This window comes from Aphelocoma coerulescens, chromosome 8 (genome assembly GCF_041296385.1).
Source record: "Aphelocoma coerulescens isolate FSJ_1873_10779 chromosome 8, UR_Acoe_1.0, whole genome shotgun sequence".
NCBI classification, from domain to species: Eukaryota; Metazoa; Chordata; class Aves; order Passeriformes; family Corvidae; genus Aphelocoma; species Aphelocoma coerulescens.
The window spans coordinates 23,282,997-23,296,371 of record NC_091022.1 but is presented as its reverse complement, the minus strand read 5'-3'; the positions used below and the strand labels follow the sequence as shown (position 1 = coordinate 23,296,371).

Sequence of the window (13,375 nt, the reverse complement as noted above, 5' to 3'; positions counted from 1 at the left end):
AGCCTCAGCACTGGTCATCAGCCTCTCTCTGCAGGTCCAAACACAGACTTGGTGTGTGAAAAGTGGCTGATGCAGGAAGATGTGAGTGCCTGTCTGACCCTGGGCACAGGGTATGGCTGCAGACCACCACAGGATGGAGGGTGATGGGTGTTTGCCACGCTGGTACAGCCTCAGCCCACCCAGCCTGTCCACACAGCAGGTGGATGCACGCTTGGGTCTGTGCTGATGACCAATATTAATTTATCTGCTGCCTTTCAGAGCCTACTTGAAGCCAGTGGCTGAGTACAGGCTTGCAGCCAAACAGTTTGGATGTGTGTTGAGTTGGAGTCGAGTATGCCGGCCTGCCCCAAAAATACAGACTTACAACTAGCCAAGCTGTACCTGAGCTGCTGCCCTTTTCTTCATTTCTTGCTCCATCTCCCTCATTACTCATTGCATCACCCAAGTCAAGACCTGCTGCTCCTCTGGGCAGAGAGTGTTTTATAAAACAGGCTGGCATGGCTGTGGATGGTCCAAATTCATTTCTGGCTTGGGTGGGAGTCATGAGTAAAAAACGTCACTTCTCTGAAAGTTTCTCAATAGCACAGAGTGGGTAATGACAAACACAGCCATGGAAATAAGACCAAAATGGTGAATATAATGCAACAGAAACCTCTAAAAAGATTTAAAAACATTTTTAAATACCACAGTGGTTCTAGTCAGAGCTAGGAGGACTTTGCAGACAAAAGGCCACCTTTGCAGTCCTGTGAGGGGCCAAGCGCTCATGTCCCCATGATGCTGGCAGGAGAACTGGGGCAGCGATGCATAGCCAAGAGCAAGGCTGTCACACAGAGAGAGCTGTGGGCACTGGGGTGAGCTGGCTCCCTGCCTAAGGCTGAGACCAGCAACAGCATCCACCTGCTTACCTGGTATCTGTCTGAGTGATGGATGTCATCTGAGGAGTGGGGTGATGCTGTTGGAGAATCTCCTTCCCTCTTGATTGAGGCCGACAACAAAATTGACTGCAAGAGAAAGGAGAAATTCATGTTGTGAGCATTGTCAAGCTCTGCCTGTCTCTAAGCTGTCCTCAAAGCCATGGAGAGCATCTGCTGAGCTGCGGGACTGTGCTGGGATGGAATACTGGGCTATGGGACTGGCTCTGCTCTTTCCAAGGGACTCGGCCCCACGAGGGGACCAGGCCGCTGGGTCTAGCAGAGTACAAATGATTCATGCAACAAAGTGACAGTCATTTTTACTCCAGGTCTGGTGACTGGGGCAGAATCAGACCCTGTTGGAAATGATATGTGAGGACCACACCAGAAATTCTTGTGATAAGGCACAGGAGTGCTGAGGTGGAGCAGTGCTTACATGTCCTCATCCGCCCTTTTTAAGTGCCACTAAATCTCTCAATAGCTTTGTAAACTGCACTAAAGCTCTCAGCACCTTTGCAGTGCAACTACCTCTTCCTTCAGTAATGATGCTATTTATTTTAATAAGTAGCACAGAAAAAAAAAAGGGCCTTTTAGAAGGTTAAAAAGCTCAGTGATATTTGAGACCTAAGAGATCACTGATAAACTTCAAGTCAATAGTAGGTAAGTCTAAATTCTACACGCAGTGAACTCTAGCAAGAAAATTACTATGGGAGTTTGACAGCATCCAAAGAAATGTACACTGAGTTGCAATGGAACTTTATTATTAGAGCACTTTGAGGGAAAAATGCAATTTAAAATTCTAATTTAAATTATAAATTAGCTCAACTAGGCTAAATATAGCCCAGTACATTGTGAAAAAATGTACACTGGAAATGCAGCTCTGCAGATGTTTGTTTCTGAGAATCAGCTGGCAAGATTTGACAATAAATGACTGCTTGGAGATGTGTGTGTTTGTGAAGGGGAAGTGTAGATATCATCTGAATTGGACAGGTCAAGTGTGGTGACAACATTATTAAAAAGCATAATACCTTGGAGAGAGGCAAGTATTCCAGAAATATTTGCCTCTGGGCTGAAATGAAACGTGAAAAAAATGTGCATTTTTTTGGAAAGATATGAGAAAGTGGAAAAATGACTCAGCATACAAATCGGTTCAGTCAGCAGCAAGCAATCCCCCAGGCTTGGACAGCTCTCCACGAGAACAGCACGGCAGTGCAGCCAGCACGGGCATGGAGGGAAGGAGGCTTGGGGTGGCAGTGGAGGAGGGCAGCTTGGGATACCAAGTTCAGCCCCATGGGTATGAGCTGCCAGCCCTGCCATGAGGGCAAGAGGCATGGCCCAGTGTGCAGTGCAGATCTCTGCCATAAAGCACAGCTCTACCGGCTGCGGGGAGATGTGATGTCCTGAAAGGGGTCACAGAGGAGTTGCCTGCTGGGGTGCTTGGTTACCTCCTTGGACACAACTGCTTCTGCCACCTGAGGGCTGTGCTGACCACATCTTGGGGCCAGCTTGCTCAGCCCAGCCCAACAGGGATGCCAGGCACTGGGAAGGCCAGTGGGAGCCTGCAGGGCTGGGGGCACCCATCAAGGGCTGCCTCAAGAGCTCAGCCTCCACTTTCCAGGGCACAGACGGGCAGAGCAGGGAGGCTTTCTGGCTTCATGTGTTGGCTGAACCCAGCTGCTAGTGGGCTTTGGTGAACAGCTCATTTATTTCTGGAAAAGCCCTCTGCAGAATTTCTGCAGAGTGCAGACCCCAAGCTCCTGCTGTTGTTTAGTTTCTTTATTTTCTAAATGGAGGATGAGGACTGATGTCCTACAAGGACCATTTCTGAATAAGCAGGATTGCACATGTCCTATAAAAGAGAGGGATGAGGTTCAAAGCGTTCAGTTGTGACTCAGAGTAACAGCCCTGACTGCAGCAGTGTTAATGCTCTAATAAGCCAAGCAACCTGGAGCTGGGAGGGTTAAATCTGTTTTGTCTTCCAGTGTATTCTAGAAAAGGGGAAAAAATACCCATCTCCCCATTCCTTGACGACAGACAGACAAACCCTGCCTGCCTCCAGCTCCCCCCTCAGCTTCTGGTAGCTCTAATCCAATATTATTATGTGAAAAATGGTTGGGCTAGCTATGGAGACAGTAAATTAAACGTTATGTATTAGTTTTTAGCGTGTGGTCCTGGGAAGAACGCCGGCCCCATTTATTCCACAAACCTCCTGAGCACCATGGCAATGACCTCTGGAAAAACGCAGGGCTAAACTAATCCCAAAGATGTCAATCTCGAGGCCTCTTCTACATACACTTGCAGTTTAGATTAATAAACTGTCTATTTTTAAATTGTGTGCAAGCACTTCAATTCTAAATACCTTGCCGGCATGTTAAACACAGCGTTAGAGATGCCAAGTCACACTTCCCCTTCACTCTTAGGAAACTTGACTTCATTTGTTTTTCTCATTTCCCTGTGCTGTGCCACACTTTGCCTCTCGGGCAGCCATGGGGGCAGGCAGGGATGCAGGCTCAGAGGCTAAGGGATTAGAAAAGGCACTCGCCATGAGGGTGACTTTCAATCCTGCATTAGGCCAGCCTCTACCATCCCAATTTTGGCCTCTTTTACTCCAGATTGTCATGTTGAAGCTGTTTTCCAATGGCTAAGCAGTGAGGATGCCTGACCACAGCATGCCAAGCCAAGGATTTGCTGTTCCCTGCACCCACTCTGCTCATTCCCACCCAGGTCCTGGCAAGCAGAGAAAGGGCAGTGATACAATTCCCATTCCTCTCTCAATTGGGCTCTGGGAAGATGGCTGTGGAGGGAAAAGGTAGCTTTACATGTGCTTTGCATGCCCATGCTGCATGGCAGACCCAAATTCTGGCATCCCAGCCCAAAAACATGGCACTGAGTGCTCTGTGTGAGACACTCCTGATGGGGAGATGCTCTCTACCATGGGACCAGGTTCTTAAGCAAGGCGGGAACAAGCCTTGATGCTGAGATGTCCCTTTTCCCTTGGGGAAAGACCACTAGTCAGCTCATCCATGCCTAGTTGCCAGTACATCCCAGCTGCCCTTCAGAGTGTCTGAGTGAGGATATTTGGGGGAGAGGACTCTCCTCCCTCCCTGGTCTCCCCTCCACAACTCCCACCATCAAAGATGGAGCAAAGGCTGTATGTGAGTGGTGGTGCAGCTTCATATTTCTCCCTCCCTTTTAAATCATCTCTGCATTGGGTAGAGGCACTCTCTGTGGAGGTTATAAACCCTGAGAGGATCAGACTGAGCATTACACCTGGGGCAAGCTAAATAAAAAAAGGTCACCGGCGCTTTTTAAACATGGACAAAAAAGCAGTAAAATGTGTTTGGAAAAAAAAATCTGGCATTAAATCATGACTTTTTGCCTGCCTTGCCTCATTAAAAGTGGCCTTTTGGAAGGTAAAATTATCATTGTAAGTGATAAGATCTTTAAGAAAATAATTCACGGCTTCTTCACCCTTTAATATGATAGCCGCCACCGGCTAATTTTTTTCTTAATGGCAACGAGGCCATCAATCTTGTCCAAGCCTTGCACTCCCTCCTTCCTCCTGCCCCTCCTGCCATGCTGGGCAGCCATGGCCCTGCTCAGTGATTCCTTCCTGCCCCTTGGAGCCCAGCTGTGCCGTGCCAAGGAGAAGACACGTGTCTGGATGTATGGCTTTCCCCGCTTGTGTCCACAGATCCCGAGGGCACATAAGCCTTGCTCATGCTGCTCATGCCCAGGTTGCTCCCTACACGCTCCATGGACCGTGCAACCCTGCAGAGATGAGCTGGGAATGTTTCAGCAGCTCACCGAAACCAGGAGCAACACCTGGTTTACGTGTACCAATACAGGGGCAGGTTTGGTATGAATCAAACGCGCATGCTGCAGCCTGCGTGCCAGCTGCTGTGATCCCAGGCCATCGATCCCCAGACCTGCTCCTCCCTCCTCGGGTGGAGGAGCCGTGGGCAGCGCTGAGGCAATGTCGGCAAGGACACCCGTGCCAACACGCCGCTGGCTCCTGACCCGCAGGCGTGGGCCCGGGGCAGCTCCAGGGGAGGGGACGGGTGTCAGGGTGCAGCCACCAGCCCGAGGAAATGGATGGAAATTGCCGGCACACGCCGCCCCCAGCCCGGAGAGCGGCCTCTCGCCAGCAGCCGGGGCAGGTGTCAGCGTGGGGACAGCCCAGCCGGTGGCTCTGACATTCTGCTGCCTCTCAAGGCCAGTCATTTGAGAGTATTAAAGTGCTGGACTCCTGCTTTCTGAGAGCCCTGGAAAAACATAAGGAGTCTATTTTTCTTAAACAATCCATCACAGCTGCTGTCAGCAGAACAAATACGCTAACCCTGCTTTTTATTTATCTATCTTTTAAAATTTTATCTTTTTTTTTTTTTTTTTTTTTGGCACAAAGTGTTCCCTGCTTGATGCATTCAGCCTTAACTCTGCCGTCTAAATAGGTACTTATCACTTAACATGGAGGTGATGGCTTGACATGTTTTCTGTCTCCTGCCCTCCCCTCCACGGTAGGGAAGACGTCAAAGTGTTGCTAATAGCTGTTATCACTTGGGAACTGTAACCCGAAAGCAATGAGTGATACCAGGCCTTGCTGTGATTTCCCCCCTTAACTCTGCTAGCCATTTTTTGTTATTGCTGGAGGATCCCCGACACAAAGATGCTACTATTAGAGCTGAGTTTCCTAGAAGCTTTTGGAGGGTCCACATTTGCTCCTGGGAAAAGTTAGAGGTAAAATTATCTAGTGGCTTTTAGCTGGCAGAGATAAAGGTGGGATGGAGCTGGGGATGAAAGGCTTAAATGTGAGAAGGGTGTGAATAGCGAACAGAAATAATGGTATCAGCAGCTTCTGGCCTTCACTGAAAATTTCCAGTGGTTCACAAACAGAATAAGCTTACAGAAATGTGAGCTACTAATTCATTTCTGCATGTTACAGTGACACCTGGGACTGTAATGAAGCTCTGTGTCCTCCTGGAAGAGACACCAGCTACATTGTGGGAAAAGGGGCACCATCCAGCAGAACTGCCCATCAGCACTCTGGAGATGGAGGGGGAAAGAGGTCTGGCCCAGGTCTGCCCCTCTCTGCTCCTTCTGCCAAATGCAGTGGTTTCCCCTGGTCTAACGGGAGGGTACAGCTGTTTGGCCCAAGGGGAGTGAGGGGCTTTGTTTGGTCATGGGGTAATTTGTTTTATGGAATAAAACCTGGCAGATACTTGGTTTTGGAGTGACTCTGGTATTCATCACCCCAAACTGCAGGAAGCACAGCCAGCTAACACTCATCCTGCATAATTTCCGCTCCTTCACATATCTGTGGGCTGTTCTCATGTCCCCAGCTTGGCCATAGCTTTGCTGCAATACCCAGATTAAGCTTTTTAATCTTTCCTTGTAAATCACAGTTACAGAGGGAGGGGGCACAGATATGGTAAAAGACTTCTCCAACCTCCCAGTCTGTCAGTGACACAAGAGAAGGAGTTAAAACCCCAGGGCCCTGACACCAGTCCCCTGTTCCTACCACCAGACATGATATGGAGAAGTTAAATGATTGTGCTAGAAATTTCATCTCAAGTGAGGCAGCTGGGAAGGGCTTAATACAGACATTCTGTCAAGGTTTAAGGCTCCAAATCTTGCTTGCTTCGAAGCTCTTTTTCCTTGGAGGGCTTTAGTGGTCAAATTTCCCACTAGATGTTGTAATTCTCTCTCAAACTGCTCAGTGAAGCTGTAAAATCACAGGGGTGGGTGGGGGAAGCAAAGAGCTCTGGCACTGTGGCTTGGTTCCCAGCTCTGCCGGAGGTCTGGGAGAAGTGTGCTGGCTGGCTGCCTGCGAGCACCCTCTGTGGAGCTGGTGCACACCTAAACAAACCAGCTGCAGGCATCTGCTGGGTGCGTGGGATGGATTTTGCTTGTGGCCACTCACGTCAGTGTTTGTTTGCAGCAAGAGCCAGAGCATGGCCAGGACACAATTTGCAGCCATGTATTAGGAAGCAGCAGTAGAAACTGAATGCTGAACCCACCACAAGAGCTGGGATGCTTCATGGATCCTAGTCTGTTCCCCTTCAGTGATCAGTACCAGCTCTTTCACAGGGGATGTAAGTTTACCTGTTAGGTGACAGGTAACAGTCTGCAGCTGATACCCTGAAATATGGGCAGTACTGAAGTGCTCTTAGGTAGCAATGAGGACCTGGGAAAATCACCTGACTCTCCAGTTACCACCAGCTGCTCAAGGAAGAGTGGGAACAGTTGGATTTACACCTCGCCAATATGGGTTCAACCCAGTGTGTGCTCCTCTCCTGCCTTGCAAGAGGAGCCAAGGCAAGGGGAGAAAGGCAAGGGGAGAGCATGAGGTCCAGGAACGATACTCAAGGGGAACTCGTGCTGCTGACAGCTACGTACAGACTCCTGGGCAGCCAAACAGAGTCTATGGTGTTCTCCATATGCCTCTGCGAGACATTCCTGCTGCCTGCTGTACCTGAGACCCAACCTCTGGCCGTGCTGGGGAGAGCTGCAGGGAAGCTCTGGGCTCACAGAGGTCTGGGGCATGGCTGGCTTGGACAGACCTTCGGAAAGGGACCTTCTGAGTGACAATCTGCTTGTCCAAGTGCCTTGTCCACACTGGTGTATCACCATCGATTAGGCTTGGTCTCTAATGGCAGATGAGGATCCTGAAAGCTGGAGATCTGTGGCATTCAACACTGCCTTTGAGCTGCCTTTGCAGAGAGGGAGCCCAGGCACCAGGCAGTGGTGCTGGCTGGAGCCCCAGCTCACAGCCCTTGCTTGGCCATCACTGCCTCAGTCATCTCTGATAATAGAAGAACCTGATACAATAATCCTGCATTCATCACATCCCATGTTGAGTGATTGGATTTTCTTTGACATATTGCCATGAAAATTGACCCAGTGCAGTGAGTGACAGCTCTTCAGGGGCAGGGGAGCAGTGAGTGAGGAATATGCATTTACATCTGGGCTTTTATTGCCCAGAGAGACATTTGCTGGGGCAACTGTGGGGACGGGGTGGGAGCCAAGCCAGGACACAGATCATGGGAAGATTAAATCCCCTGTCCCAGCTGCACCCCAGGAAGAGCCTCAGGCCAGCACAGAAGTGGCAATGGTAGTGATGCTATAGGCAAAGGTCCTAAATGAGTCATAAAGTGGAGTCAAAGCCACTGGTGACCACAGAAGTAACTACCAGCCTGTAACCATCCCAGTTCCCATGTCCCTGAGTGAAACCAGCTTGCCCCTGTGCGTTTTGCCATTGGATTCTCCTGAGGGATGGGGAGGTGCAGCCCCTTCTCCCGTTGCTGGCCTTTTTGTTGGCACCCTGAGAAGGACTGGCCTGGAAACATTGCAGCAGTCTCCTTCCACCAATTCCCAGAGTGGGAAGTGGGACATGGTACAGGTCTTCCCTGGAGGTGCCTGCCAAACCTCCAGTGATGTCTGGGTGCTTGGACATGGACTGCATGCCCACTCTGGGGGTCTGTCCCCCATCCCTCTGCCTGGGACCATATCAGAGGGACTTCACATCCTGATGGGCTATTCACACCCCATATTGCAAACATGCAGTGGGCACAAAGGAAAAGAGCAGCCTTCATCTCCCCGCCACCCTCCTCCTCAATCCCACCTGGTTACAAAGAGGCCTTTAATACCAAGCTCAGGTGAAGGTGACAGCACTGTGCCTTCCCATGCCACACAGGACTTGTCTCCCAGCAAAAGCCACCTAGAAATAATGAATCCTCCTGGGCTGAGAAGCTTTCAAGCTCTCTGAGAAGGGAATGAAAGATTTCCTGATTTCACCCTCTCCCTCCCTGCTCTCCTGGCTTCTTGAAGTTAATGTTCTTAGTCCCAGACGTGACGGGCAAAGGGAAAAGATCCATGTGGTGACAGGGGACGATTGATCTCTTTTACATAGAACGACGCTCCAGTCCCAGTTTAATCCCCTCGCTCAAGGCAAATGGGATTCTTTGTCAATGGAAACTTCAAAAGCCTGGCCCTGCCGTGAGATGGACCTTCTTCTTTATCTGGTCTCTGTCAGTCACTCACTGTGTTTGCCTCCAAACAGCTAATCTGTCTTTCTAGCCGTCCTTCTCCCTCACAGACGATGTGTTTGGGGCCGTTGAGTTATCTACACTGAGTCCTGATGAGGAGGGAATGGGAAGATTGCAGAGTCCAGATGCTTTCATTTTGCTGGTGTCCTTTCCAGCTCCTTCAAGACATCCCAAGGCAGCCTCACACTCTGTGGATTATCAGCAGTGGGTGGGTTTGGGGATTTCTCTGTGCTCTGCTTGTTTTTTCACAGGAGAAATAGTCAGGTCTCCACTCTGCTCCTAATCTCCCTGGGACAGGGCACAGGAGCAAAGTGTAGTCATGCAGGGGTCAAAGGCGTGGAGCACTATGGAGGATCACTGCAATTTCTGTTTTCCCTTGAAAGGTTTGGGAAATTGTTGGGGTTATTGTAGGGGTCATCCCTACCTGCCAGGAACTCAGGTCAGCACAGTGTCTCCCAGGCCTCTCCCTTGGTGGGGCAGACAAGGTGTTGATGTACTTGGCAAGACACCCAGCCCCAAGGAGAAAATCTAGAGTTGAAATGTCAGTCTTCGTTTCTGACATCACATGCCAACAAAATCACCATAAGCTTCCAGAAAAACCAAGGGGGAATGAGACTGGAAAATAATTCTGATGAGATGCGATGTTAATTCCTGTGAGAGATGCCCTGTCCAAGCCAGGAGCCTCCCTCACTTGGACTGTGTCACCAGAAGTATAGGAGAACCTGGACGACTTGCCTTTGCCCACCTTGGGGAGCCCAGCATGGTTTTCAGAGGCAATGCCCTGCACTGCTTCCTGCCACCTGCTCGCCTGCCCAAGCTCTGGTCTTTCCCACCCCTGTGCCACATGAAGTCCAACGAATCAGCAGCAAATCAGTAAATGATGCCCTCTGCAGTGATGCCATGATGCTCTCTGAGTTTTGTATTTCTGCATTCTGAGCCAAAGGGGTGTGGGTGGCTCCTGGGGAGGGGGTTGTGGCTGAGATGGGGTCTTCAGTGATTTGGGCTGCTCCTTGGGTGTGCTTCACTCCCTTGAGGCAGGCCCACTCTCCCCTTCCAAAGCTGGCATATGGCTCTGGCTCCAGGAACTCCCACACTTGATTTCCCAGGCTGAGCTCAGGCTGCGTGTGATCAGCTTTCATTAGCTGTCATTAGACACAATCTGGAGTCCCAGAGCCCAGCAGCTCTGCCGTTCCTCGGCTGCACGAGGAATGCAGAGCCCTGTGCAGGCACTTGGCTGCTCCAGCCCAGCAGCTGAGTGGGGACAGCAGCTTTCCCCAGTGGTGCTGGCCCCCAAAGTGTGGCCGCCTTCCTGGGAGACATCAGGTAGCAGGACAAGGAGGAGGCTGGGAAGGTCACGGGGTGTAAAGAGCATCCCTTGGGGGGTGGGGGAAATATGCTGAGTTGTGCTCACTTACCTTGGGGGTGCCTGCTGCCATGGCATCCTTCAGGATGGAGCTCTTGCTGCCAAGAGAGAAGAGAACGGGGTCAGTCACAAAACTGGCAGGCAAGGAGAGGAGTGCTTTGAGAGATCTTATAAGGTCAAATAGCAAAGCACATCGTTCCTCTTCCCTGGACCGAGAGCCTCCTCACCCTGACTGGAGGGGCATGGGAAGGAGGGCACTGCCAACTATTTTTCCAGCTGTAACAAAATGGTCATATGAGTGGAAGTCCCCAAACCCAGCCAACATGAGTCAAACACTGACTCTCCTCCTGCCTGGGGCTTGCACAGCTCCTCTCCCAGCACCAGGAAAAAGCAGAGAGCAAGTCTGCAGGGGGATAGGGAAGAAAGCCAGGGAGAGGGGAGCAGAGGTGGTGAGCCCTGTGAAGGGTCAGGCACAATGAAAAAAAGGAGAATAGGAAAGAGAAGGAGATTAAATCGGTATAAGAGCAAGGGAAAAAAGATCTCCTCAGCTGCAGGCACACTGGGGAAGCAGCAGCTCTGCTGGAGGCTGGAGTGATTTGTTAATTCAGCTTGTTCCCCATTTAGCAGGGAAGGAGGTCCCTACCCGGTGCTCCTCCTCTCCTGCCCCCGCCAGCGGGAGATGCTATAGATTTAATAACACCTTCCCCCCTCCAGACAGGTTAAACTTGAAACAATTACATATCAAAGCCAACATGGCGGGGAGGCCTGCACTGTAATTTTTTGGTTATTAAAGTAATCTCTCTCATGTAAATTCTCCTGCTAACATGCTGCAAACAGCATTAGGAAATAAATTATTTCCCCATGATTCGATTTGTCAATGCAAAGCACCTGCAGCAGGCAAAAGGCTCTTGAAATATGTTGCCAAGCCCAGTGCCTGTGCTTGTAAGAACACGCTGGTGGGGCGGCTGGCTCCCAGCTCCCCATAGCCCCAGGGAGATGATGGATGGGTGGGTGGTGGAGGGGGGAGGTTAGTGGGGGGAGGCGGGGGCTGGGGAAAGGGGGGGAATGGAATTGTGTTTAATAACAAAATTTGTATGCAAGCCTGCATCCCAGGCTAAGGATGAGTGATCGGCAGCCAGAAAGTATTAAAAAGCCTCGCTAAACAGATGCTGACAATAGAACAAGACATATCAAATCAGATCTACTTCAGAAACATTAATATACACACACACACACGCTCGCCCGCGCGCGCGCACCCGGCTCCGCACACCCGCGCTCCTTTCTTCTCAATCACAGCAATATGGGAGACATCAATAAATTTTTATGAGACTTTTAGAAGATCAACACAGTACTAGATGTGACAAAAAAGCAATGTGCCTGTCATGTTCGCTTTGTCGGGGACACTTTAGCCCCAGATGCCGAGCTGCAGTGCCAGCAGGGAAAAATTGAATTTGGCTGGCTTTAATCTGCCTTGATTTGGCAGATGGCTGGGTGTTATGAAATGAGCAGGGATGAAGGAAGGTGTTTTCTCCTGGGGCTATGGCCCCCCTCCTCTCCAAGTGCCACTGCCTTTTGCCCCCTGCCCTGAAACGGTGGAAACACACAGTTATCCACTGCCATCGGGTCACTCCAAATGCCACAGCTCTGCTTCCAGCTACGGTTCCTGGGGACCACGGATGGATGGGCTGGGGTGTCACCTCCCACACAGCCCCACTTCCCTGAGGGGATGTGCTGCGGGATGCTCACCGAGGGTACAGGATATCCCCTGTGTCCTGTTCCCCAGCTCTGCTCTCTACCCTCAGGAGGTGTCACAGAGCAGAATTAGTCTCTGCTGCCCACTGAGACACAGCCCTGGCACCACCTCAAGCTGTGCAAGAACAAGCATGATGGGAAAGATTTGCATCCCCTCTCCACCTCCAGCAGTACCCTGAATTTTTCAATCACATGAAGTGTGAAACAAATTTTTTTCCTTTTATAAACCAAATGCCTTGTTAAAAAAACAAACCCATTTCCTCCCTTTCCTTGTTAAAGGTGTTTAAAATTATTCCTTTTCAAGAGAAAGAGGAAGAACATAATTAATTCCTCCTAGAAGTGGTGTTAGGGCCAGGAAGCTGAAGTTTTCAGAATGGTCAGCCAAAAGATCAAGCCTCTGCTGTTGGGACCGATAAGGAACGGGACTGGTTTAGGTAACTTGGCAAACTTATTTTATTCTTCATCTGGAGGATTATTAATACCCACCCCCTTTCTTACTATGTAGCCCTACTCTATTGCTAGTAAGAGTTTGCAATTTGTTTTTATTTAGATCCAGAGATGGGTTAGGAATGGGCACAAGCCCAGGTCATCCAAGCACTCAGACCCTGCAATTTAAGGGTGCTTTTCTCCATCCCATGAAACAGCCCCCAAATTACAAGGGCTGCAGCCCCCTGCACCTCTTAAGGATGCTGGCAGCGGGCTCAGGATCGAAAGGCTGTCAGCAAACAGAAACCTTCCCCTCCATAAACACTGCAGACAAATTAAAAATGGTAAAAGGGAAATCAAGACCTTTAAAGTTCAAACACTTTTCGGTGCCTTTTAAAGTTTTTTTGCTCTAGGCCCTTGCAGACAGCACAATCTTCGGAGACCTTGGGATTCTCTTTAATCACCCAGCCAGGCTGCAGTGGTCTGAAATGATTACACATTTACATAGTAATAACCCCAACACTCCCCACATTATTTCATGGCTAGCATATTTCCACTCAGCGAGTGATCCATGTGTTTTAAATTATAACCTGTACATAGGAAATTAGTTACTAAGTACGATATTCACGGGCTCATCTGACACTTCTAATTAAGGTGATTTACACAGAATTATCTTATGAAATAAAAAAATGGTGTTTTGCTAGCTAATAAAATATAATTACTACCCGCTTTTCTAAGTTACAGTTAGTTTTAATCTATTTGGGGAATTGTTTATCTAGTTCATTACAGCAAAACAACTTCTTTCCCTTTTAGGCAACCCCCCCAAAGTACCAAAGAAGAGCAAGGAACACCCTGGGAAGACCCAGCGATTTTTTCTT

The 13,375-nt window shown here is 49.7% G+C and overlaps 1 protein-coding gene across 1 annotated transcript in view; it reads right to left on the bottom strand.

Moving 5' to 3' along the window:
- RNF220 (ring finger protein 220) overlaps positions 1-13,375 on the bottom strand; it is a 219,301-nt gene that overhangs the window by 59,489 nt on the left and 146,437 nt on the right. Inside the window, exons 4-5 of the mRNA XM_069023225.1 lie at positions 10,372-10,417; positions 906-1,001 (exon numbers count right to left, since the gene is read on the bottom strand). Coding sequence (XP_068879326.1) covers positions 906-1,001; positions 10,372-10,417 — 142 coding nt within the window. The remainder of the gene's footprint in view (positions 1-905; positions 1,002-10,371; positions 10,418-13,375) is intronic.